Raw genomic sequence first — 24,018 nt, 5'->3', positions numbered from 1 at the left:
TTATTATTATTATTATTATTATTATTATTATTATTATTATTATTATGATTATGATGATGATGATTATTATTATTATTAGAAACAAAAAAAAATAAAAAATTTCAAAAAATAAGAATAAAAAAAATGAAGAAGAGAAGATCGAGTTGTAGAGGTCTTAAAAAAAAAAAAAGCGACGAAATACAAAAGAAGAGTTTGTATTGTTTTTATTTATTTGAGTTTTAGAGAAAGAATATCCCATATGAGTCTCTGCTTGTTTCACTTCTGTATATGTGATTATGCATGCAGACTAATATAAGTAGAGAGAGAGAGAGAGAGAACATTTATTATAAGGAGAAGTTCAAAATAGGTTTTTTTATTTATTTATTGTAAATCTACTGTTTTCGCTTTGGGATTATTAATATTATTATTTCTTTTTCTTTACTTCTATCTATTTATCTTTATGTATAGCGTATCCGCAAAGGATAGGAAGAGGGGGAGGTTCCTAACAGAGAGTGAAATAAAAATAGAAGGAAAAAAAAGGTAAAAGAAAGGAAAAAGAAACAAAGAAAAGCAAAAGGAGTGAAACGTTCAAAAGGAACACACTCAAAACTGAATAATAGGAGAGAGAGAGAGAGAGAGAAGGAAAGAAGAAAAAAAGAAAAAGAAAAAAGAGGAAACAAGTACTTTAAAAAAGGAAAAAAAAAAGGAAGGAAAGAAGGAAAGGTCTGATTTATACAACGAGAGAAGAAGAAAAAGAAGAAGGAACAAACCAACAAACAAACAAGGAAAGAAAGAAAGAAATATATAATTACAAGTATTGGATTGATAAGTTGTGAGAAAATTGCCCATATAGTTCTTTTACAATGCGCCACCACATTCCTGTGGGAATGAATGGCAGGAATACTACTAGCACAACTGCAATGGATACTACTACCACTATTACTGCTACCACTACTACTGCAGGCAATGGAGGTTTTTGTAATGGCGCTTGTGTTGGAGGTGTTGGTGTTGGGGCCCCAAAGTCGTCGGATGTGGCGGGTGTGAACAATAGCAACAATTATGTACAACTCTCATCCAGTGATATGTCTGGGGCGGCGGATGCGAGTAATGAGGAGGTGAATCAATTACTAAAGGAACTGGAGTGTTCGGTTGGGGGTCCACACGCGGCGGCTGTTTTGCGGGATGCGGTTTGGGCGATTGAACGTCGCTCGTTGGCGAGTTTTGATCCACTTAGCCGTGATCTCTTTCTTGAGCAACGTATACGGGATGTACTCTCGGAGTTATCTCGTACATCTAATCCAAAAATGTTATTACTTGCGGTAGACTTTATTGATGCCTTATTGGGGGTTCAATATACGAATCCAGAGCAGAAGTTTACACGACTTTGTCGAAGTCTTTTTATGGTATTACATTGCGGTATAGAGAAGCCGGCAAAGGAGGCACAACGGGTATTAAAGCGTATGTTGGAAATGGATCTTGAATTTGGTCCATTTGATCCACCATTAAAATCCTTTATTACTAAAGAATTAAGAGATAATTGTGAACTTGCCCTTATTCAATTGCATGGACGAGCTCAACAAACAAAGGCACCTTTTGTGGCCCAGTTTCTTGCGGTTATGTTAGCCCTTGCTGCTACGGCGCAGGTGAATCCACGATATATGGCTGGACAACTTCGTCCACATGCCGTACAACTCGCCACTGCACTTGCGGGATCCTCCGATGAGGTTTTGTGTCGTGCCGCGTATGATTGTTTAGTAGCGATATTTAGTCATACAAGTGCTTTGCGGCATAATGAAGTGGTTTTGGAAAATCGACGAGTGTTAGATGATGCTATTCGATCTCTTAATACAAGTCATAATAATGAAAGCAGTATTATATCCACACTTCAATCACTTCGTGCACTTATTAGTAGTCGTGGTGTACATTGTATGGAAAAACAAGCTCAGATTTTACCACAGCTTTGTGTACTTGTAACAGAACAACATCGTGTATCTAAATCTCCAGCTGTTCGGGGAGCTGTGTGTAATCTTGTTCCTGTTATTGCCGAGACAGATATCCTCTCGGCAGCACGACGTACAACCTATTGTGCTATTATTATGGAACCTGTTAAAAATGTTCGTGATGAAAAGAATAAAAAATTGGAGCTACGTAATGTAGCTACCTTTATTCAAAATGTTGGATATGAAGTGTTAGACTCTACTAACAGAACCAATTTGGATTCTATTTTAATGCGTTACATAACAAGACGGGAAACACAAGAAGAATGTTGGCATATATTAGCAGCTATATGCAGTGTTCAAGTACGATCAGCTTGGAGACGAGCACAGTTTGGATGTCGGTCAACGTGGTCTATTCACGAAAGCTTCTCTGCAAGTAAGAATGAAATGTCAAATGTGACAGCAACTCTAGCCACAGCCACACCAGGAGAAAATAGTACTTCCACAAAGGAGATCTCTCCTGCAATAGATAGTACATTGGCTACACCGACGAATAATAGTCTTCACTCTGGAGTTTCTAAACAACAAGCTCTTATGCAGCATGTTGGTAATTTAGTAAAACGTTGTATTCCATATATGGCATATGCTGTTCTTTCTGCTGAACTTGTGTATTACATAACTATACTGAAGGAACATATTCCTTCTGTGAGTGCAGATCTAATGACGGCTCTTGATAGTCTTGTAGATCGTAAGTTAAAAGATGATGGTCAAGACTCTAAACGAACGGATGGAGAGAGTAGTAGATCTCAATCCTTTCGTGATAGTGGTCCCTCTGTTCCATCTGGATCTGCACATTCTAAATCTAATCAAGACACCACACAAGCATCTACATTTAATCCATCTAATAGCGCTGTAGGTCGTCTGGCGCAGTATTTTCTCCCACCTACTACACTTGATTCCACTGCCGCTGCCCTTAAAGGTGGTGTAAGTAGTAGTGGTCTTGGTAGTGCTACTTCCATGACAGCAACAACAACAGCCACAACAGCAACAACAACAACAGCAGCAGCAGCGGCAACAACAGCAACAACAGCAACAGCAACAGTGGATATGTCTGCACAGAGTGTTGGGGCCACACTGCATACACCCTCAGGTGTCAGTTTCCCTTTTGTTGGAGGCATAGCAGGAGGTGTGAGTGCTGTGAATATGCCATTACCACAACCAGTGGGAGCATCTGAAATTAAGATTGCACTTGAGGTATTCTCAAGGCGACAAATTACATCTGTTCAGCAGTTAGAAGAAGTTCGAACATCTATTATACATTATCAACGACATTATGATTCGGAAGTGCGACAACAGTGTAGTACGGCTGTTGTGGAAGCCCTTAGTGGTTGGACACTATATGCCAAACAACATCGTACCTCTACCTACTCCACTCGTGTTACTGAGATATTGGAACTTTATATACGACATGTCGTAATGGAGTTAGATCCTAATGTTCGACTTATGCAAATTGCACTTTTAGCAAATGCTGTGGAACTACGAGCTTTTCTTTTAGAGCATAGGATTCTTAAAACACTTACAAGTTTTCTACATGATGTATCACATGTTCGAGAAAAGACGGTGGAACTCTTTGTTGCCCTCACACAAGAACCAAGATCTGGAGCTCCTGTAGAAGCTGTTTATCAGAGTTTATCTGTCCTTGTAGAATCATGTGTAGTGGCATTAGAGTATTCTATTGATCCACGTATTCTTATCCGTCATATGTCTGATCTACAAACACTCGCTAAATTCAGTCTTGAACCTTTAATGGATCATTTACATCGTATTTTTATTGCATTTCAAAAACAATTATTAGAAGAATGGTTAGCTGATCCTATTGCACTTTCAATTTTAAAAAGTTTGGATACTATTCTTGGTGCCTTTAAGAATGAAGAAGTTATGTTACAATATCAAGATGATGTCGCTGAACTTTATGTTCCTGTTGTAGGGATTTTACGCTCAAGTACTTCTTTATCATTAAGTCATGCCGCTATTGCTGTATTGGTACGTATGCATACTGTTGGGGCTTCACCGAGAGAGTGGAATGCACCACAATTACATGAATTACTACAATCTATTACTTCTGTATATATTGGTGCTACAAATAGCTCCGAAAAAGAATTAGGACAAGTATTAAAGCTATTTGGTCAACTTGGAGCAGTTGATCCAGCTACTAAACCAGATACTGCTGCAATGAAAAAGAAAAAAGATGATGAAGCTGCTATTCAAGATGAAGCAGATCTTGAACTTACATATGATTACACTGTTATTGTGTATCGTGATTTAAGTCGTATGTTAGATTTAAGTTTATCTGAAATGGTGTGTACCCAGGCTATGCGTACCTTGTTACATCTTGTACAGACTACATCTGATAGGAAGGAACTTATTGGTGGTGCTCATGCCGTGAAGGCAGTCTTGCAAATTGCTAAACGTGCAAGTGATACCCCATCTCTTCGAATTGAGGCATTGCATATACTTACAGCTATTACAGCACTTCGACATGAAAAAATTACCAAGACACTATTACCAGAGATTGTGGTTTTGCTTGAACAACTTTGGTATACTCATGATCATGCTCTTTTCCGTGCTGTATTAGATGTTGTGAGTGCATTAAAACCTGGTGATTTATCAGGAAAGGAACAGTTAGAAGTTTGGCCTTGGCTTTATCCTCGTTTAGTGGATGTTGCCTTGCAAGATCGTACAGAATCACGTGAGTTCTGTCTTCGTGTTCTTGACATTCTACTTCATGCCAGTTATATTCCCCCACATTGCATTCCCGTTGTTTTTCCCATGCTTATGCAGTTTGTACAGCAGATGGACCAATTGGTAGAAGTACGTTCGCTGTCTCTTTGTGTGGCCATTCATATTGTATGTGATCTCAAGGCCGTTCAGCATCTCTCGGCATTGCTGCATGCCGCCCGAACCCTCACACGGCACTGTGAACTTAGTGAAGATCTCGGACCGCGTCTTGCCACTACACTACTGCGAGACTCTTTAAAGGTTCTTGCGGCATTGTATCCTGGTGGTAAGGCGGCTATACGTGCATTGCGAGAGCGACTGCGGGAAGCGGAAGAGGCGTCTCACACCCACAATAATAATAATAATAATAATAATAATAATAATAATAGTTCTAGTCATGTTGGGGGGAACACGGAGCATATGAATGGGAATACGAATAATAATAGTAACAATAATAATAATTGTAGTAGTAGTGTTAGCAATTATAATGGGAATAACAACAATAATAATAATAATAATAATAATAATAATAATAATAATAATAATAGCAATTCTAATACTTTTCATAACGGCAAGAACAACAACAATAACTCTAACCATACTAGTAGAAGTGGGATGGAGACAGTGACGTACTCACGTCGGTATCAACAGCAGCATCATCCGCGGGAGCTTCGCCGTGGTAATAGTTTTATTGATCAACAGGAAGATGAACGGTGGGATATTTATCCCCAGGGGCAGCAAGATATCACGTTATTTATGAAGCACGTGGAGTTTGGATTACGCACTAAAGATAATAAGTGGCGGGAGTGGTTTGCAGAGTTTCAAAAGAATATTATTGTAGTCTCCCCACATCCGGTTTTTCGTATTATGGTGGATCTTTTTGAAAAGCATGAACCTCTGCGACGTAAACTGTTTCATCCATCTTTTAAATGCTTCTATGAGTCTCTCAATGCGGAGCAGTTAAAAAAGGTGAATGAGGTACTCAACCTTGCATTACGCTCTGGGGATAGCGAAGTAGTTTCTAAATGTCTTGGACTTGCTGATTACTTGGACCACAATCCACCAAATATAAAAGAACCTGTATTACGTCAATTAAGACATCTTGAAAGTAACGAAACGGTTCTACGAACGAATACGGCAACGGCCACTCTTCACTCTGGTTCAGAACAGCAGGGAAAAACTATTAGTGATAACTTTAATCTTGAGTCACCGACCTTTTCATTAGGATCATCAGGGAGAACACGCCCGGGTACACATCAGACAGCCTCTCATTTCACAACGAATCCCTTGGGAGCCGCAAACAACGGCAATACAAATAATACTAATACCAATAATAATAACAACAATGGTGGTAGTAGTAGTAATAATAATAATAATAATAATAATAATAATAATAATAATAATAATACCATCAGCACGAATGATACACAGAATGATGGTATGGGGGTAGATTCCCCTAGAAATGATGAAATCAGTGGAGAATTTAATCCATTGGCACGTCCAATCACAACGACAACACATTCTGTCCCTGCGGCGGCATGTCCGCATGCCCCACCTATTCCCAATACTGTAAATCCATTATTTACTGTAGATAGCCTTGTAGAGGCTGCACAACGTACGCATATGTATGATAAGGTTATGAGTTACCTTGAGAACAAAGTACTACCAGTTATTGAAAAATATCGCTACCGAAAGCGTGTTCCGAAAGAAATTTTTCACTCTGTTGTACTCCCACTTGCGTGGTTGTACAGTAAACGTGAAATGCAAGATTCTGTTGTAGGTTTATTTCGTGCTATTCGCTACAAAACCGAAAATGAAGACGCATTAGGTTATGAATTACTACAATGGTGGGATGTAGCTCAAAGTGTGTATGCCAATAAGGTAAAAGATTACAGCAAGTGTAGTGTAGTTGATATTGAAGGATATGTACGTACACTATGCCTCTGTGGTGAATGGGAAAAAGCGTTGTGTGTTGTAAAGGCTTTTCATAAACAGTCTTCACAACTTTCTTCTACTACAGCCGAATCTGGTGCTATGGCGGCCTGGATTCTTGGTGAATGGGAAGATGTGAGAGAGTTAACAGATCGTGTTCCTGCCAAAGAGAAGGGAAATATTGCGTTAAGACTTTTTTATCAAAATGCTGTTTTTTTTCACAATGAATTTAGTAAAAAATATACCGAAGGTGGGGAAATATCGAAACGTGAACTTTTTATTCGTGATATCACACGTGCAAAGTTGGAAGTAGATGAGAGTCTCAAAACATTATTACCGCTAAGTTATGCTCATGCTTATGAAAACCTTACAATGCTACAACACCTTACAGAAATGGAAGAACAAGTTGCCTATGTAGAGTCAAAATCTGTAGCTTTTCGAGAATTACTTGTAGATCGTTGGAAACGGCGTTTTACTGCTCTTAAACCAGATTCATTATTACCTAGTCTTAGAACTCTTATGGTGCATTCTCTCGTACTTCAACCGAATGAAATGTCTGAAATGATTTTAAATTTTTGTGAACGAATGGGTACAAACTATCCACAATTATCCAAGTGGGCTATGGCATGGTTGCAACTTGGACGTACTCCACGTGGAAGTCATGAATATAAACGTGATCACATGGTAACTGGTGCCCCACTTAGCTCTCAACCTCTTGTTGCAGTTGTTTATATTAGTCAATTGTGGAATGAAGGAAAACGTAAAGAGGCAGTATCTATGATGGAAAAATTTCTTGATGAAACGAAACCAATATTAGAACAAAAACAACCATCTTGTTATGGTTCTGCCCAACTTCGTCTTGGATCATGGAAACAGGAAATGTATGCTGACTCCTTCTGGAAGAGTGAACATCGTCAAGAGGTTCTTCGTCATTTCCATGAGGCTATACGAGCTGTACCTGAAAGTTGTGATGTATGGCATAGTTGGGGTTTATTGAATTATCGTGTACAACAGCGTGATCACTCATTAACGTCAGAGGAACAACATTTGTTTGTTGAGGCAGCTCACCAAGGTTTTGTAGCTGCTATTTGTAGAAGTTCAAGTCCTCCTACAGCTTTACCTGGAGTTATGCGTTTACTGCAACTCTGGGTATTTCATAATGGTGTTTCTCTCTTAAAGGAGTCTGTAGCAGATAGTGTTTCTCGTATTCCAACTGATTATTGGGTACAGGCTATACCACAATTGATTGGTCATTTAAGTAATAATAGTCATGATGTACGAGAGGTAATTAGTATGATTCTTCGACAATTATGTGAAGTTCATTCACAAGCTGTTGTATTTCCTTTATTAGTGGTATTTATGTCTGATGATGGATGTGGTGGTGCTCAATTACGTAGACGAGAACTTTCTCAATCTATTATTAAGTATTTACCTAAACGTATTCGATCGGATGCTGAACTTGTTGCAAAACTCTTAGTAGATGTATCTGCTATTCCTATTGAAAAGATTCGAGAAAATCTTAGTGCAGTGGCAACAGCATGGAACCCTAATGCGGAGTATGAAGAAGATCCAGAAGAAGTTAGACGACGGTTAAAATCTGTACTTGAAATCTTTAATGCCCATCGTCGGCATTTATTGTATACAGTTGGAGATATAGGACAATATATTGATATGGTCTTGGAAGATGAAAAACGTGGTGATCGTGAAAAGGCTAGTAGTATTGTAACTCAATTGGTGGATGAAATTACTAAACATATCACAGAGAAACTTGGAAAAGAACCTCAAAAAGCCATGGAACCATTACTAAATCTTCGTAATCTTTCCATAGCTGTATTTGGTGAATATGATATTCAATATACAAATTTTCCCACTATAGCCTCTTTTAGCTCTAAATTAGATGTTATTCCATCTAAAAAACGTCCTCGTCGTATTCGTTTGACAGGATCAAATGGTTTTATGTATACATATTGTCTTAAGGGAAATGAAGATATTCGTATGGATGAACGTGTTATGCAGCTTTTCGGAATGGTAAATGTACTTCTTAGTGATGCTCATACCGCAAATAGTGCTTTTATTCATCGTTTTCCTGTAATTCCCATTAGTAATAATGTGGGTTTACTTGGTTGGGTGGAACATGCTAACACTATTAACAGTACTATTTGTATTCATCGTAACACCATCTCTAAAGTTCGCACCTATCATGAATCTAGTGTTCTTCGCTCCTATGTGGAATCCTTTGGACAATGGGATAAACTCACAATGATTCAACGTACAGAAGTATTGGAGTATGTAATGACTCAACCCAACTGTGAAGCTGTAGATGTAGCCCGGGCCATGTGGCATCGCTCAAATACAGCTGAACAGTGGTTGGAGCGACGAACGGCATTTACACAATCATTGGCAACTATGTCTATGGTGGGATATGTACTAGGACTTGGGGATAGACATCTTGGTAATATCCTTCTCTCTATGTCTACAGGTAAGATTGTACATATTGATTTTGGAGATAGTTTTGATGTTGGTAGATTGCGTCATGTCCTTCCAGAGACTATTCCATTTCGACTCACACGAATGTTAACAAATGCAATGGAAGTGTTTGGTGTGGATGGAGTTTTTCGTTCCTCATGTGAACGTACACAGACGACTTTACATAAAAATCGTGATAGTATCATGGCTCTTTTATCAGCCTTTGTGCATGACCCTATTGTTCAACATAAAGGGAAGATGAAGAATATGATGGAAAAGAGTCGAACCCCACAAGACATTGCCGAGCGAATTCGAAATAAACTACGTGGAACAGAGATGGCGGTTGAAGATAGTGATCTTATAATCTTCAATACCGTACCGGAGAGTGCACGTCGTCCGGATTTGTTTTATATGTCCAATGCCTTTAATGATGCTGCACGTCGAAGTTTAGGCAAAGCACTACCACCACCGAAACAAGTCTCAATGTTAATTGATGAAGCCACTCGTGTGGAGAATTATGCCGCACTTTACTTTGGATGGGGACCACTTTGGTAATTTTTTAAAAGAATGATGACAAAATGAAATGATATGAATCTTGTGTTGAAAAAGATTTTTCTCTGATGGTGTGTGAATATATGTATTCCGTCTGTCTGTACTGTCTATCTATCTATTTATCTCTCTTTAATGAGACTCTTGGCTCTCTTATTCTGTGAACTGACGTGTACTCCCTTACCAGTATAGCCTAAAAAGAAACAAAAAAAAACAATATTTATATATATGGTTAGAAGAAGAGTACAAGAAAATAAAAACAAAGGAGCGATAGAGAGAGAGGGGGGAGGGATCGCAAACTAAAACGAAAAAAAAAAATTTTTTTTCTTTGAAAAGCAGAGGAAACAGTTAATTACTGGTTTCTTCTTCCTAATCGATGATTTCTTGTGAAAAGGAGAAAATGAACAAAAAAAAAAAAAAGAAAGAACGCCATGTCAAAGAACCAATAATATATCATTCTTCTTTTGTTCTTTTTTTCTCTCTTTTTCTCTCTCCCTTCTTAGACTATTTTGTTTGGTCCTGTATTCTCACGCACACAGGTACACCATCAAAGGAATTTAAAAAGTTTTACTGAGTAAATGAATATATATATATATATATATATATATATATCTGTACGAAAACGATCTTTTATGGAAAAGAAGTTACAAGAAATTTCTATCTTTCTATCTTTATCTATTTCTTTCTTTCTTTTTTTCTCATACTTTGATTCTCTTCTTCTTTTTCTTGCATTGCTATTCTTGTTCTAGTTATGTGTGTGAGATTTTATGTTTTTTTTTCTATTCTACCTGTAACGTGCAAGCGAAGTTATCTTGATGTTTTCGTTGTTTCTTCGTTTGTTCTATTGCATGTTTTCCTGGTTTTTCCCTTTTTCATTAATCACTATTACTGTTTTCTACCATGTGATGTGTCTTCTGTGTGTGTTCTTCGTGATTGACCTTGTCTTTTATTTTAGCATTCTTAGCTGATCCTGCAGCGGCGGTCAACTGTATCTATGCTTGCAGTCTTACTTGTATGCATCTTCAGGTCACACAGACACACATATATACATAAATATATATATACAGTGAGGGAAAAAAAAGGGCTGGGTTAGAATAACGAGGTGTAAAATAAGAGAAAAAAATAAAACGGTGATTACTGGGGAAGGAGAAGAACAATGCAACGTTTAGAAGGTATGGTTGGGAGAACAGATAAAAAAAAAAAATGAATATACTATCTTGAGAGGCGCAAAGAAAAAAAAAAATACTACTAGCAATAATAATAATAATAATAATAATAATAATAATAATAATAATAATAATAATAATAATGCTCGTTTAGTGAGAAACAGTGAAAATAAAAAACAAAAGGGAGAGGAAGAGTGAGATATTATTATGTGGAAGGAACGTGTACATTCAATACGGTTCTCGACAGAAGCCTCTTACATATTAATCACAAGGATAAGCATTATGACGCTATTAAAGTAGAGTGGCAAGAAAGAAAAAAAAAAGAAGGACGAGCCGGATGAAATTGTGTTTCTCATGGCAAAGATGATTATGAGGTTACTCATGATTAAAGTTATGGTTGCGATTATACTTTGGTTGCTGATGCTCTTTTTGTTTTGTTTTTCATCATGGAGAGTCAAACTCCTACTGTGTTTTTGGTCTCGTGGAGACGAATACAACCACTATCAGCATGTCTGTGGCTCGAAATTATACAACATGGTGACAGTATAAACGCATACGAGCATTTACGAACGTAGTCAACCGTATACCCTTTTTTTTATGTTTTTTTTTTGTGTGTGTGTGTGTTGTTGTTGTTTTTTTGGATATTTTGTATTTGGTCTTCTTTTAGAAGTTTAAGATATCGTTTGGAGGTGTATGTTTGTTTTTTTATTTAATTGCTGCTTTGCTTCCTATATTCTTTCTTTTGCTCTTATTAAAAAACCTCTGGTGAAATATATTTCGTACACATTCGCAACTAACTAACTAACTAACTAAGTCGAACTACCTGATATGATGACTCTCCCCGTGTTTGATATTCCACATCTTGAGAAAGATGAGGGGTTACTCCTGTTTAACGTGGAACCCACACTTTTGTGTGGTATGGCAACTGGACTCCGCGTTCTCCCGCATGGAATGGCACTTCAGCAGCAGGCCAGAATGACTGCACGATTGTGGGTAGAGAAGGAACGGCAACAGCGGCATCACGCACGCCGTCACGAAGACCCTCACGCTATGAGTGGCTCCGATGTGGACGATGATGATGATGATGATGGAAATGATGGTAGCTACGGAGACGAAAACCAGCAACAGCAACAACAACAACAAAACTTTCGTCGTAAAAAGTTTGTTAAGTTAACAGATGAAGATTTACAGGTGGATTGGTATGATGTACTGCGTCTGGAGCAAGGTGAGGGGGCAACAGAGGAACAAATACGGGCGGCCTACCGTCGACGTTGTCTGGAAACACACCCAGATAAGCAGAAGGATCGCTCTGATGAGGCCTTTAAGAAGGTTCAGCGTGCTTTTGATATTCTAGGCGATGCTGAGACCCGTTTGGCGTATGACTCTTCTCGTCCTTTTGATGACAGCATCCCACCGGAGACGCTTCCTTCTGGGGCAGACTTCTACGCTACCTTTGGTCCCGTATTTGAACGTAACAAGAAGTGGAGTAGCGAGCCTAATCTCCCCTCCATTGGTGATGATAACATGAGTCTTAAAGATGTAAACCGCTTCTATGACCGTTGGGCTCGCTTCCAGAGCTGGCGTGACTTTTCCCACCTTGTCGAGCTTGATGAAATTGATGACGGAATGTGTCGTGAGGAGAAGCGTTACTACATGCGTGAGAATGCACGTCAGCTGCAACAGTTCCGTCGTGAGGAACAACAGCGACTGCGTACTTTAGTGGAGCGGGCGCGGCGTAGTGATCCTCGATTGCGGCGTGCCCGTGAGGCGGCAGAGCGGGAGGCGGCAGAGCGACTGGCGGAGCGGGAGGCCCAACGTGTGGCCCGCCACGAGGCGCGGGAGGCCCGGCGAGTGGAACAGCAGCAGCGGGAGGCCGCAGAGGCGAAGGAGGCGGCAGAGCGGGTGGTGCGGGCAAAGCAGGAGATTCGCCAAGCCCAGCAGGACCTCCTCGCATTCCTCAGGGAACATGAATTGCTGGATGAGACACCAACGAATAAGTTCTTTCGACATGTCGTGCGGAAGCCCAATGTGACGTGGTTGTTTGCTAAGATCCATACACCAGAACGGGCAGCGGCAGTGCTGCGGGAGGTGACGGAGTGTAGCACAGAACGACGTCAGGCTGAACCACAGCAGGAGGCAGTCACTAATAATAACAATAATAATAATCATTATCATCATCATCGTCATCATCAACAAAACGATGATGATGAGGGAGTGGAAGTGGAGGCGGTGTTGCGGTTTAATGCACTCGTTGAGGATCAAGAACAGCAGATTGGTCTGACACGTTATGGGGAACCTGTGAAGAAACGTCCAGTGGTTGTGCCCGCTGCAAAGGCTCCTGAACCTGAAAAGAAACCCGCTGCAGAAGCACCAGCTGCAAAGAAGCAGGAAGAATGGGATGAAGAGGATTTGGTTCGACTGCAGAAAGCCACGGCGAAATTTCCGCCAGGTGCAGTGGATCGCTGGGAAAAGATTGCCGGTTTGCTGCGTGGTAAATTCACACCAGAGGAGGCGATGGCAAAGGTAAATGAGATTACAGCAGCACTACATCATTCAAATAATAATAGCAGTAATGCACGCGCTGCAGGGCAGCCACAACCTTCTACAACTCCAGTGAAGGTTCCATCTACTGTTGTTGCGGCAACAACCGCCTCCACAGTTCCCCCAGTGGAGGATTGGACGGTAAAGCAGCAGAAACAGCTGGAGCAAGGACTACGAGAGCTCAAGGACTATAAAGAAAAGGATAAGTTTCAGAAAATTGCAGCCATGGTGGATGGTAAAAATGCTAAAGAGTGTTTTGAACGCTTTAAACACTTATGTGCTATCAGTAAGCGTAAGTAATTAAAATAGAAGAATGTAATAATAATTATAATAATAAGGAAAAAAAGAGGTGGTTATGGTAAGGGTAAAGAAGAAGAAATAGAGAGAGATGGTGATAGAAACTCGTTGTTTCTTCTTATATTTCTTGCTATCTCTGGGTAATGTGGCGTACCAAAGCAAAAAAAAAAAAAAAAAGAACAAGAATAGAGTCATTATTGAGACTTTAAATTATTTTTTTTCCTTCCTTTCTTTTTTTTTCGCTTATCCTGATTTGTTTTAATGGTGTTGAAGAAGCCTTCAGTGACCAGTGGTTTCTTTGTTACTGAAGACACGCACAACCATTACCAAGAGTGAAAACAAAATAGATAGATAGATATATAAAAGAATTAGTATAATAGGACGTGAGTGGATTTTTGTTGCTAATATATGCCCACCTTCGCCACACACACTTCACCTTCGCTGCCGTACCATAATACTAATTATCATCATCAGCATCATCATTACCAATATCAGCAGCAACCACAACCGCAACAGGCAAATAATCCACTCCCATGGGGAGGTGACCATCAGAATATAATGCTTCAAGTAGGACTACAGTATGGACAAAGTATGCTTCAAGGAGGGGAACAGAGTTTAACACGTCATTTACCTCTTATATCAGGTATTAAACGCTACTTTCGCGTAGATAATCAGTATGTAAAAAAAAAACTTTCTATTCTGTTATTTCCATTTACTCGAAAATTTTATGTCTCACAGCGAACTCCTGGTCCTGAGCAAGATATTAGTGGAATTCCTTCTTCCTTTGGGGGTGATACAACGGTGTTCTCACCCGTTACTAATCGATCACCAACTTCTATGACAGGTGGCTCGTACCCATCATCTTCACCTACAAGTGATGAATATGCATTTGACTTGTATCTACCTCTTATGGGGTCCGTCACCTACGTTATTCTTTCAGGTTTCCTACATGGACTTCATCACAATAACGTAACGAATGAACACCTAATATCTTTTGCTTCATCACTGCTATTCTGGATTATTCTAGAGCTTCTTGTATTGAAAGTATTAAGTTACGTTCTACGACTTGTGCCACAGGTAACTCTCTTGGACTTGTTAGCATTGTCTGGTTACAAGTATATCACTATTTGCATTGTTGTGCTCTTGAGAGAACTCATACAATTAGATAGTGATACCTATTATATTGGTTTTATGGTAATGTATGTATTGATATCCAATGGTTTCTTTGTTAGTAAGAGTTTGATGCGGTTGTACCAACGGGAGGGACGAGTTCCATCTAACACAAGGCTACTAGCATATGCTGCTGCGTTGTTTCAGGCCCCACTCGTGTTGTGGTTAGCACTTAAGCCGTTTAGGTAAAATATTTTAAACCAAATCATGACTTTTTTCTTTTACATTCTTTTTTTTTTTTTTCATTTTCCAATGAATATTCTCAGTATGATCAATCATACGAAATAATGATATGTATCATTATATTAGTTTTACTCTTAATGTGAAAGTTTCACCTATGGGTTTATTCTTATTCTTATTTACCCCTATCTATTTTTTCTTTCTTTTCTTTCCATTTCTAGGATAGCGTTGGTGACTCTGGGAAGAGAGGAAGAAGAAAAAAAAAAGAAAAGGAATCACAATGGGAGACCAAAAACGCATGTTATGGAACCTGAAAGGCCGTAGTGCAGTGGGAGCTCTGGATCCACCGACACGGCATCGTATACTGCAGTCTCATGTGATGGTTTCCTGTATGCATAAACCGCTGCTAGCCACAGTGGAGTCGCTCATAACGGTACAGTATGTAGGAGGTCTCAGTGGACCTTTGCAGAAACCTGAACCATTCATCTGTCTCATTACACGACTTCTTCAAATCACACCAGATCCATCAATTGTATTAGCTATGCTACATCAAGATGTGCACAAATATTTACGTGTAGCTGCAATGTTTGTCATTCGCCTTATCGGAAATGAAAGTATGGTACGTGAGGCTATTCGAGTTGGTTGGGATGACTACAGAAAGATCCGTGTTTACGGTTTTCCAGAGGATTGGAATACCGTAAAGGAGGACAACCAGGAAAACTCCAAGGAGGATGGGGAAGTTATGAATGCCCCATCATACGCCATCATGTGCATAGACGAAATTACCGACCGTTTGTTCAATCTCGGGAACAATACCAACAATAACACAAATGCAGATCAAGGGTATACATGGTTGGGTATTCGTTTTTCGCCTATGCTTCTTTAGTGTGTTAATGAAAAAAAAGGGAAGAAGAGAGAGAGAAGAAAATATATCCTTTTAATTCTCTTACTTCTTCAGGTGTGGTGATTGTGATTTTTATCTTAGTTTATTATGAATCTATGTGAGGTGTACGTAATCCTTTTTTTTTTCATTGATTTCTTGTCATTGTAAATATGGTGCTTTCTTTTCTTATTTATTTCTAAAGTGATTAGAGGTATCTGAAGAAAAGAAAATAATAATAATAATAATAATAATAATAATAATAATAATATAAGAAAAAAACCAATAACTCATGAGTCGCAACAAAATTGATGTGGAGACACAGTTTCGTGCCTGGCAGAAAGAGCAGAAAAAAAATGTTCCTGTTAGTTTCATGGACTGGCAGAACCTGGAGCTCAATATGCCCGTCGTTGTTCCTCTTCTTATTGTCACTGTAATTACTTCTCTTCTCATAATGATGGTTCCTTTTGTCGGACGCAATGGGTCAAAGAAATCTAGGTTTGACCTAGGCAGACGATTTGCTAAAAATCTACCCAAGTCACGTGCACTGTTGTTCGCATCGTGGTTCAATCCATTTGTTTTCTCTACGTTTCTCGCAGTATGGATAGTTTTATGTGCAATTAATGCAGTGTTTCAACTTATGCGAGTGGCCTCAACAGATCCAGAAGGGACGAAGAATGTGGTGCAAACGACTGCAGCTTTTTTTCAGCCAGCAGTGCTACTCTTTATACTTCAATATTGGGGTATAACATGTTTACTTATTCATGTTGTTTTCTCTGCAGAATACTACATAATAGGTAGTGCGATGTCTTTTTTACCTTTTTTGGCAAGTTTTTATCAGGCAATGGCTTTAAGTGGGGATGAAGTGGATCATTGGCCCGTTTTATGTATTAATATGGGACTCTTATTATCTTTTGGAGTCACAGTGGCATTTACAGTGCCGTGGCTAAAGAATGAGTATCGCATCGCTATGCGAGATCTTAATGCGCATACAACCAACGTCTTGGGGTACCATAGGAAGGCTGAGAAAGTAGTGGAACAAAAGAAGCGTAAATAAAATTTCGGTACTTGTGCTTAAATCTCTCTTTCTTTCTATATATATATATATATATATGAGTTCTTTTGCATTTGTGTATGTTGATTAAGGTCTGTTTTTACCAGTGGGTTTTTTTTTCTATTTTTTTTTTTTACTTTTTTTTATTCTTTTATTTCTTCTTCTTTATCCGTTTTCTCTCTCTTTCTCTCTTTCTGTCTCTAACTCTCTCTCTCTCTCCTGCTGTTTTGTTGATCCACACTCATTCTTCTTTCCGAAAAGAAATTAAACAATAAAACAAAATAAGAAAAGAGACATATTATTTTATAAATCTATTACTATTATTTTTTAGGAAAAAAAAAATATGGAATTCGCTATGAATGAAGCCTTGATACTCCAACCACTAGCGTTTAATGCCGTGGTGGCTGGAGAGGCGGATGAAGGCGTCAAAATTGTGGACCCCTCCAAAGGCACCGTGCAGGTTCGATTACGTTTCCCAAAGGCCCAAACTGTTGTTATTAAAACCCCAGAGAAAGAATACCCATTAATGAAACTTGATGATGGTATATGGATGGCTACTTTCTCTCTCCCTATTGGCTTCCAATACATATTTATTCTTGTTGATGATGCTGACGTTATATCACCATTCTTACCCATTGGGTTTGGCTACTCAAGACCTATCAATTACATTGAAGTTCCACCACCAACGAAGGAAAAGGAAAGCCTTTATTATTTAATGCAATTGGATATTAATCATGGAACGGTAGCGCATGAATTTTTTCAATCCAAAGTAACTGGAAGAATGGAAAAACTTCTTGTCTACCTACCTCCATCGTATCATTTGGGAAGTGATAAGTATCCCGTTCTCTATCTTCAGCATGGACATGGCGAAAATGAAAATGGCTGGGTGTACCAAGGAAAGGTAAATATTATTGCCGATAATCTTATAGCAGAAGGAAAAATGCGTGAGATGATTATCGTTTTTGGAAATGGTATGGTTCGTGTAAACGGAAAGGATTTGGATGCCGTGAAATATTGTGATGTGCTCGTTGAAGATGTCATTCCATTTGTAGAAAAACGGTTTCGTGTTCATGCAGATCGTGAGAATCGTGCTGTTGCTGGACTTTCTATGGGGTCTATGCAAGCAAGTTACGTTTCACTTCTACATCAGGAACTTTTCGCATGGGTTGGTCTTTTTTCAGGTTTTCTTCGTTTTTTTCACCTTGCTGAAACCAAGGAACACTTGGAAGTCCTTAAGCGTGATGTGGAAGGTTTTAAAAAGAATAATCGTCTCTTCTTTCGTTGTATGGGTAGGGAAGATGAGTTTTTCCCTAAATTTCTTGAAGATGATGTTATTCTTGAAGAAATAGGAGTTACAACTATGAGAGTTCTTTATAACGGTCGTCATGTGTGGCAAGTTTGGCGTGAGGCTGCAAGGGACTTTCTGCCACTACTTTTTAAACCACAGTAGTAGAAAAGGTCGTAATTACTTTTATTTATTGACAGCTTGGAAAAAGAATGCTCAAGTCTTACACTAATTATGCAAAATTATTTAATACTGGGAATATGTGTTTGTTCGTAAATTTATTTCATTTTCATTTTGACGGTCAACAATGGATAAGTTTCTGAAGACCCACCCAACCCACACCGCCTCGAACGGAAGAGAAGTTAAAAGGGTCTCTTAGTAGAGTTCCATTTTGTTACTTCTGTTTTTTATTTGGATATGTAAAACTATTAGGGAAATATAGTCAAATTATTTGATTGTTCTGCTTCCCTTTCTTCTTATAAGGTAAAAGTAAGATTTAGAGTGTTCGCTATTTTTTTTTTTCTCTGCGTTTGATAATTCATTACGTATAGTGTACTTGAGCATTACTTTCCCCGCGCAAAACAGGAAGATACTTAATTTATGATGGGGTGAAAAAAAGGGGAAAAAAAAAACGTTCTATTTTCTTATTAAAACTAAAGCATCGAGGCATTTCAAGGGTGATTTAATTGTCTTCAATTTATTCCGTTTGTTTGTTTTTTTTTTTTTTTTTTTTTTTGGGGGGGGGGGGCGCCAGGCTTCTTTAAAAACTTTGGGAAAAAAAGGTTTCACACGCTTTTTCTTCTTTTTTTTTTTCTCTCTTAAATACTTATTAACTATTTCTTTCAATTTTGTTCGTGGCTCCTATAGTGTAGCGGTTATCACCTCGGACTCTGAATCCGATAACCCTGGTTCGAGTCCAGGTAGGAGCATTGTTTTTCCTTCATTTCTCCTACATTTTTTAAAAAAAAAAATCCTTTTTTTTTTTATCATCTTAACCCGTTCTCAACTCCTTCTCTAAGTGGAGGGATCTGCAAAAAATAAAGGAAGAGGGACCTCCAGAATCTAACATTTCATGAATTCTTCCAGGTGAACCATCCAGTATAATATAGAGAGTTTAAATAGTGTCAATATCTTTTTCCCTATGTTTTAATGGAAAGAATAGTTATACGTTATTAATTTAAATACCAAAGAGAATTTTCTTGATGATCTTTTCTAATTTTTTCCCATCTAACTTTGAAGAAATCTAGAAACGTATTCGAGAAAAATAAAATAAATAATATAAATATTTTTTTTTCACCCGATGATTCTTCCTCAGAAAATACCGTAATGAAGAAATGGGGAAAAAAAAAAAAAATGAAAACAGCACGCACACACACAACGACCCCCGCATCCACCCACCAAAAAAAATATATACATATACACCAAAATCAAACGCATACTCTATTTTTTCAGAATCTTCTATAACATTTCTATAACATAAAACGTCGCTTGACTGCCAAAATTTTCCCACCCTACTACCCCAGCGATATTATTGTAAATCCAATATTAAACATTCAGATTCTATCATATTCTCAGAGGTTTCTCAAGATATTTCTCGACTATATTGGGCGTTTGGGTGCGCGAGAGAAAGATGACCAGAAGCCGCAGCGCAAGGAAATATGCGGCACAACCCCTTCTCCTGATAAAGGCCATTGTGTTTTTCTGTTGGCGTGAGGAAACGGCTGCTGCGGCGTGTCGGCTTGCAAAAGCCAGGTCGTGCGATGCGCTAACGAAGCCGTCAGGCCTAACAGCATCAAGCTTGAGAATAATATCGCCTTCTTTACAAGAGCGGTTTCTGCCTTCCAGAATGCCGTCAGTGGGAAAAGAAAAATTTTTTCCTCCTAGCATTTCTTCCGGTTGCGGGCAGGTGGACGACGTTTGCCCGCCATGGCAAAACGGTGAATCCCACACGAGCGAAAAATGTAAAATAAAATACCCCACACCACCTTTAAGAGAAGCTAGAAAGAAAAAAAAAAGCCACCCCCACTTGAAGTAAGAATGATCGGAGGCGCACTGTGCGAGTATAAAATGAGGGCGCCGCCCTAAAAGAAATAAACCCAAGCCGCCCCGGGAAAAGGAATCGGCGTTATCCCCTTTCCGCGTTGGCGCCGGCACACCGCCACAGCGGGCCGCCTGGGGCAGCACGCAACCCAACACCCATAACAAAGGCAGACTCTGATGGTACGCCGCCCTTTGCCTCTTAAAACCGTCGGGGGTGTGGGGCTTAGAACATGGTATTTCCCCACGGCTGCTGGCCCTCCGTCGTGGTTCATATTAAGAGAAAATGCGGTTCAATTAACAAACCCAAGAGCTTCACGCACCAAATGCCAAATGTCATGCCAGAAACCCCATTACTTCCCCAAATGGTCCAACGGCAAACCGAAACACCACCAAAAGAACAAGAGTGGCGCACGGCCCCTTCTTCGAAGGAACGCTTCCCGGCGCTTCCAAGGCGCCTCTTATATGGCAAAAGCGGCGCTGCCCGGCCCACCACCCACCCACCCCCAAAAAAAACCTTTAAAACCCACCTTTCCCCAAAAGCGCGTTCGGAATGAGGAAGGCGTTCCGAAGACAAAAAATACAAAGATAACGGGCGCAACGTTTCCGCACAAACCGTCCAAGAGCCAAAAGCCGAAGTAGGGATTGCCCTCGGCGGGCGCTCCGGGAACGCATGGCCCCCAGAAAAGCGCCCCCACACCCCCCCCATGCCCAGCCGTCCTGTTGGCGATGCCGGCCGTCTGAATAAACGCATCCGGTTATGCACCCACGGCGGTGGGTCAAAAAAAAAAAAAGAAGGGGCGCGAGAGCAAAACGGCTCCTGGAAGGGAGTTCGGCGTTTTGGGCCGAGGCCGGGATGTAGGAATGGAAATTTGGACCCCAAAAAGGAAGAAAGCGTGAAAAGCTGTCGTTCCACTTATTTGCACTTCTGCGCGTGCGAGGTTTCCCCAAAGATAGAATATTTGAATAAGGAAAAAATGTTTCGTGTGGGGGATCCGTTTGCCCACCTGCGTCCCCAAGCCTCGCGTTGCCGCGCGTTCCGTTGGAGAAAGTGGATTTCTATATAAAGGAAACCTCGGTCATCAGGAGATGGCGCCTGCAAAACGATATCGCTTGCTGGCTTTATGTGCCCCGCATTTGGGTTTATGCACTGCGGCAAAATAGGATCTACCAGAGGATTTAGGCACAGAGAAAGGTTCATGCTGGAGATGGCGAAGGCAAGCTGGCTCGCCAAATGTGAAACCCACCCTCTGCATCTAGACACCTGCCCTGCCACCGTATGCATTCGAAAGAAACATACGGCGGCTGGCGAGGGCATGTTGGGGACGCGCCTTTTATGAAGCCAGCCCAGCTTCTGCTTGTTTTATTTTTGGATTTTTATTTCCTGCTTTTTGTTTTGTCAAGACCCGCTTTTTTCCACCGCACCCAAACGGGCCTTTGCGGCGCTAGTCTTTAGCAATTGTTTTCCTACTGGGATAATATGCCTTTGCACCTTCGGGTGCCGCATGGAATAGGGTGGTAAATACCGGAAGCATTCTGGCTATTTAAATGGCCGGCCGGCATTTCTTCACTTTGCGTTTGGGGCATACTTTCATTATCTTGTTATACGGTTTTATGGGTGGACGGTCTGGGTTATATATTGTTTTAGAAACTTCGTGCGCAAAGCATCCTTTCCCACTTTTCATATTAGCACCTTGTATTGAGGGATATGGTGCGGAGCTGTGGCGCCTAATGGTTTCAGATTCGCCTTAAAGAATGGAAACTTTCGCTTGATGAATTTCATTGCCACGGTAAGGGGTTAAGAAAGAAGATTCTTCACTTTTACCCGATGGGCGCGGCAAACGGGCACTCGTTCCATTTCCAGATGCAATGTGTTTTTCTATTTCTTTTATGCTTCTAATGCCCCGATGTGTCTGGAAAGGTGGTTTTTTTCTTTGTTCTTGGAAATTAATCCGGTTGACCTTCTACCATGGAAATGGGGTTTGGGAGAACTATGAAATTTATTTAGCTACCGAATCGCAATCGCCAAAAGCCACATCGTCCAAAAATAATCTGTTCATAGTTTCCCTGTTGGTGGGCATGCTATCCGATTGATCACGAGAAATTCCTTAGGGAGTGCTACGTCTGGCGTTGAGGTGCCCCCTCTGCCAGCGAATTGTATCCTCTCTTTAATGTTTACAGGTTGAAAGGCAACATCGACACATTGCAGCAGAATGGCGTTGCCGCAAGAATCAAGTGGAACATTACGTTCCAATATCAGTACTTTTGGGTTGACGCCTGCGCCTATTAACTGGGGTCTGCCTTTGAAGAGCGGCTCGTTCAAATGTATCTCAGTGTCGCGGTTGGGTTGTAGGGAAAGGTGAGGTAGGATTATGAATTTGAAACCTTCAATCCAGACTAAACCTTTATTGTATGGAAATTAGCGCTTCAACGCTAAGATTAAATTGCCAAATTCGGTGCTTCAGAAGAAAAAAATTGCATATTCCTAAGTCCCGATGGCGTTTACCTAACTTTTTGGCTCGCTAGGGAAACCTCTGGGCTGCGGCTGGCCGTCCCTTTTGTTATTGCAGTATTTTGGGCCAAAAAATGTTACGTCATTCCATGATTATCCTTTAGGTTTGCCTTGCTTTTTTCTTTTCTTTGGAAGCCAGTTTGTTACACATGAACTCCGCCCACTGCTGGATCTGCAACGCGTACGAAAAGACCCCACTGAAGCAGGAAAGTTTGACACAATCAAGAATCGCAAGAGCAAGATACCGAGTATGGCAAAGCGTTTAGAGATTAGGTCCTTGAACTGGCGCTACACCTGCTGCTTTACGGCCACCGCTTCTTTTCCGCAAAAATGTTCCACAGAGACCTCCGGAACAATAATTCCATTGCCCGGCAGGCGCGCCAGAAGAACGCACCAGGACGCCGAAACAAAAACCCCACCCCCAGACAACACCGTTTTGCAATTTCGGCGCCGGGTTCCGCACCGCCCCCAATTACAAACGGTGAAAAGGAAGTGGTAACTAGAAAATTAAATTCCCATTTACACTTCCGCGGAGCGCTGCGCCTCCATTTGAAAACCGGCAGCCCGTAAGGGGCGCCCAAAGGTTGGGGGTTCGCCAGATATCCCTTTTAACCGGCCACCCCCCTTGGTAAAGATGTGCTGCCTTATTGTGGCGCCAAGGTTAAGTGCTTTAATTTATTCATGGAAATTAAATGCACTCAATAAATTTTTGAAGGAGGTGGTCTCCTTAAAAACCAATTTCTTTTCTTTTTTTTAATACATGCGTTCTTAGGAATGGCATTCCCTTGGCGGCGTTTGGCCATCGAAAGATGGACCCAAGGCCCATTATTCCTTATTATTTTGAGGGCAAGCCATGGGCCAGCAAATTCTCTTCTTGAGAGTTTACTGGTTTCATAAACTACAAACGTCATACAGCACCGGGGCCAGCAGAGTCGTGCTGGGACAAAACTTTATCCAAGAAGGTCCTGGGGCGTGTGCCGGCGTGCCATCGGCAGCAGTTTTTTTAATATATTTCACTTTAGTGTGAATGCTGCTAAAAAAGAAGTGGCACAGACCCTAGAGATAGTAACAATTATGTCCTCCAGTGGTGGAAATTGGATTTGGCCGCTGAGGCTACTCACAGAGGCGAAAAAAAAATCCATGCTCCGCCACCTGCGGGATCCATTTTAATCCCATTGCCAATGCACAATTCCCCTGAGTAGCGGTAATAAAATACAATGAAAAAAAAAAATAAAAAAAATAATAATAATAATAA

General features: G+C 40.3%; 6 protein-coding genes across 6 annotated transcripts; all 6 read left to right on the top strand.

Moving 5' to 3' along the window:
• Nucleotides 1–842: 842 nt before the first annotated feature.
• Nucleotides 843–9,647, top strand: TM35_000141890 (putative phosphatidylinositol 3-kinase; the record flags this gene model as incomplete). The annotated part of the gene is made up of 1 exon (XM_029025634.1): nucleotides 843–9,647. One exon carries the CDS (start codon nucleotides 843–845, stop codon nucleotides 9,645–9,647), a length of 8,805 nt encoding a protein of 2,934 aa, XP_028883044.1.
• A 1,988-nt stretch (nucleotides 9,648–11,635) lies between these two features.
• Nucleotides 11,636–13,648, top strand: TM35_000141880 (putative DnaJ chaperone protein; the record flags this gene model as incomplete). Its single annotated transcript, XM_029025633.1, has 1 exon — nucleotides 11,636–13,648. The coding sequence occupies one exon, from the start codon at nucleotides 11,636–11,638 to the stop codon at nucleotides 13,646–13,648; it is 2,013 nt and encodes a 670-aa protein (XP_028883043.1).
• Nucleotides 13,649–14,053: 405 nt separating this feature from the next.
• On the top strand, nucleotides 14,054–15,004 carry TM35_000141870 (Hrf1 family protein; the record flags this gene model as incomplete). Its single annotated transcript, XM_029025632.1, has 1 exon — nucleotides 14,054–15,004. One exon carries the CDS (start codon nucleotides 14,054–14,056, stop codon nucleotides 15,002–15,004), a length of 951 nt encoding a protein of 316 aa, XP_028883042.1.
• Nucleotides 15,005–15,275: 271 nt separating this feature from the next.
• Nucleotides 15,276–15,881, top strand: TM35_000141860 (pre-mRNA-splicing factor 38A; the record flags this gene model as incomplete). The annotated part of the gene is made up of 1 exon (XM_029025631.1): nucleotides 15,276–15,881. The coding sequence occupies one exon, from the start codon at nucleotides 15,276–15,278 to the stop codon at nucleotides 15,879–15,881; it is 606 nt and encodes a 201-aa protein (XP_028883041.1).
• Nucleotides 15,882–16,167: 286 nt separating this feature from the next.
• On the top strand, nucleotides 16,168–16,932 carry TM35_000141850 (uncharacterized protein; the record flags this gene model as incomplete). The annotated part of the gene is made up of 1 exon (XM_029025630.1): nucleotides 16,168–16,932. The coding sequence occupies one exon, from the start codon at nucleotides 16,168–16,170 to the stop codon at nucleotides 16,930–16,932; it is 765 nt and encodes a 254-aa protein (XP_028883040.1).
• Nucleotides 16,933–17,272: 340 nt separating this feature from the next.
• TM35_000141840 (putative esterase) lies at nucleotides 17,273–18,379 on the top strand (the record flags this gene model as incomplete). Its single annotated transcript, XM_029025629.1, has 1 exon — nucleotides 17,273–18,379. One exon carries the CDS (start codon nucleotides 17,273–17,275, stop codon nucleotides 18,377–18,379), a length of 1,107 nt encoding a protein of 368 aa, XP_028883039.1.
• Nucleotides 18,380–24,018: the final 5,639 nt, after the last annotated feature.

Source organism: Trypanosoma theileri, assembly GCF_002087225.1.
Source record: "Trypanosoma theileri isolate Edinburgh chromosome Unknown TM35_Tth_14_V1, whole genome shotgun sequence".
NCBI lineage: Eukaryota > Euglenozoa > Kinetoplastea > Trypanosomatida > Trypanosomatidae > Trypanosoma > Trypanosoma theileri.
Note: the sequence above shows the minus strand (reverse complement) of the source record. Positions and strands in the feature narration are given on the sequence as shown.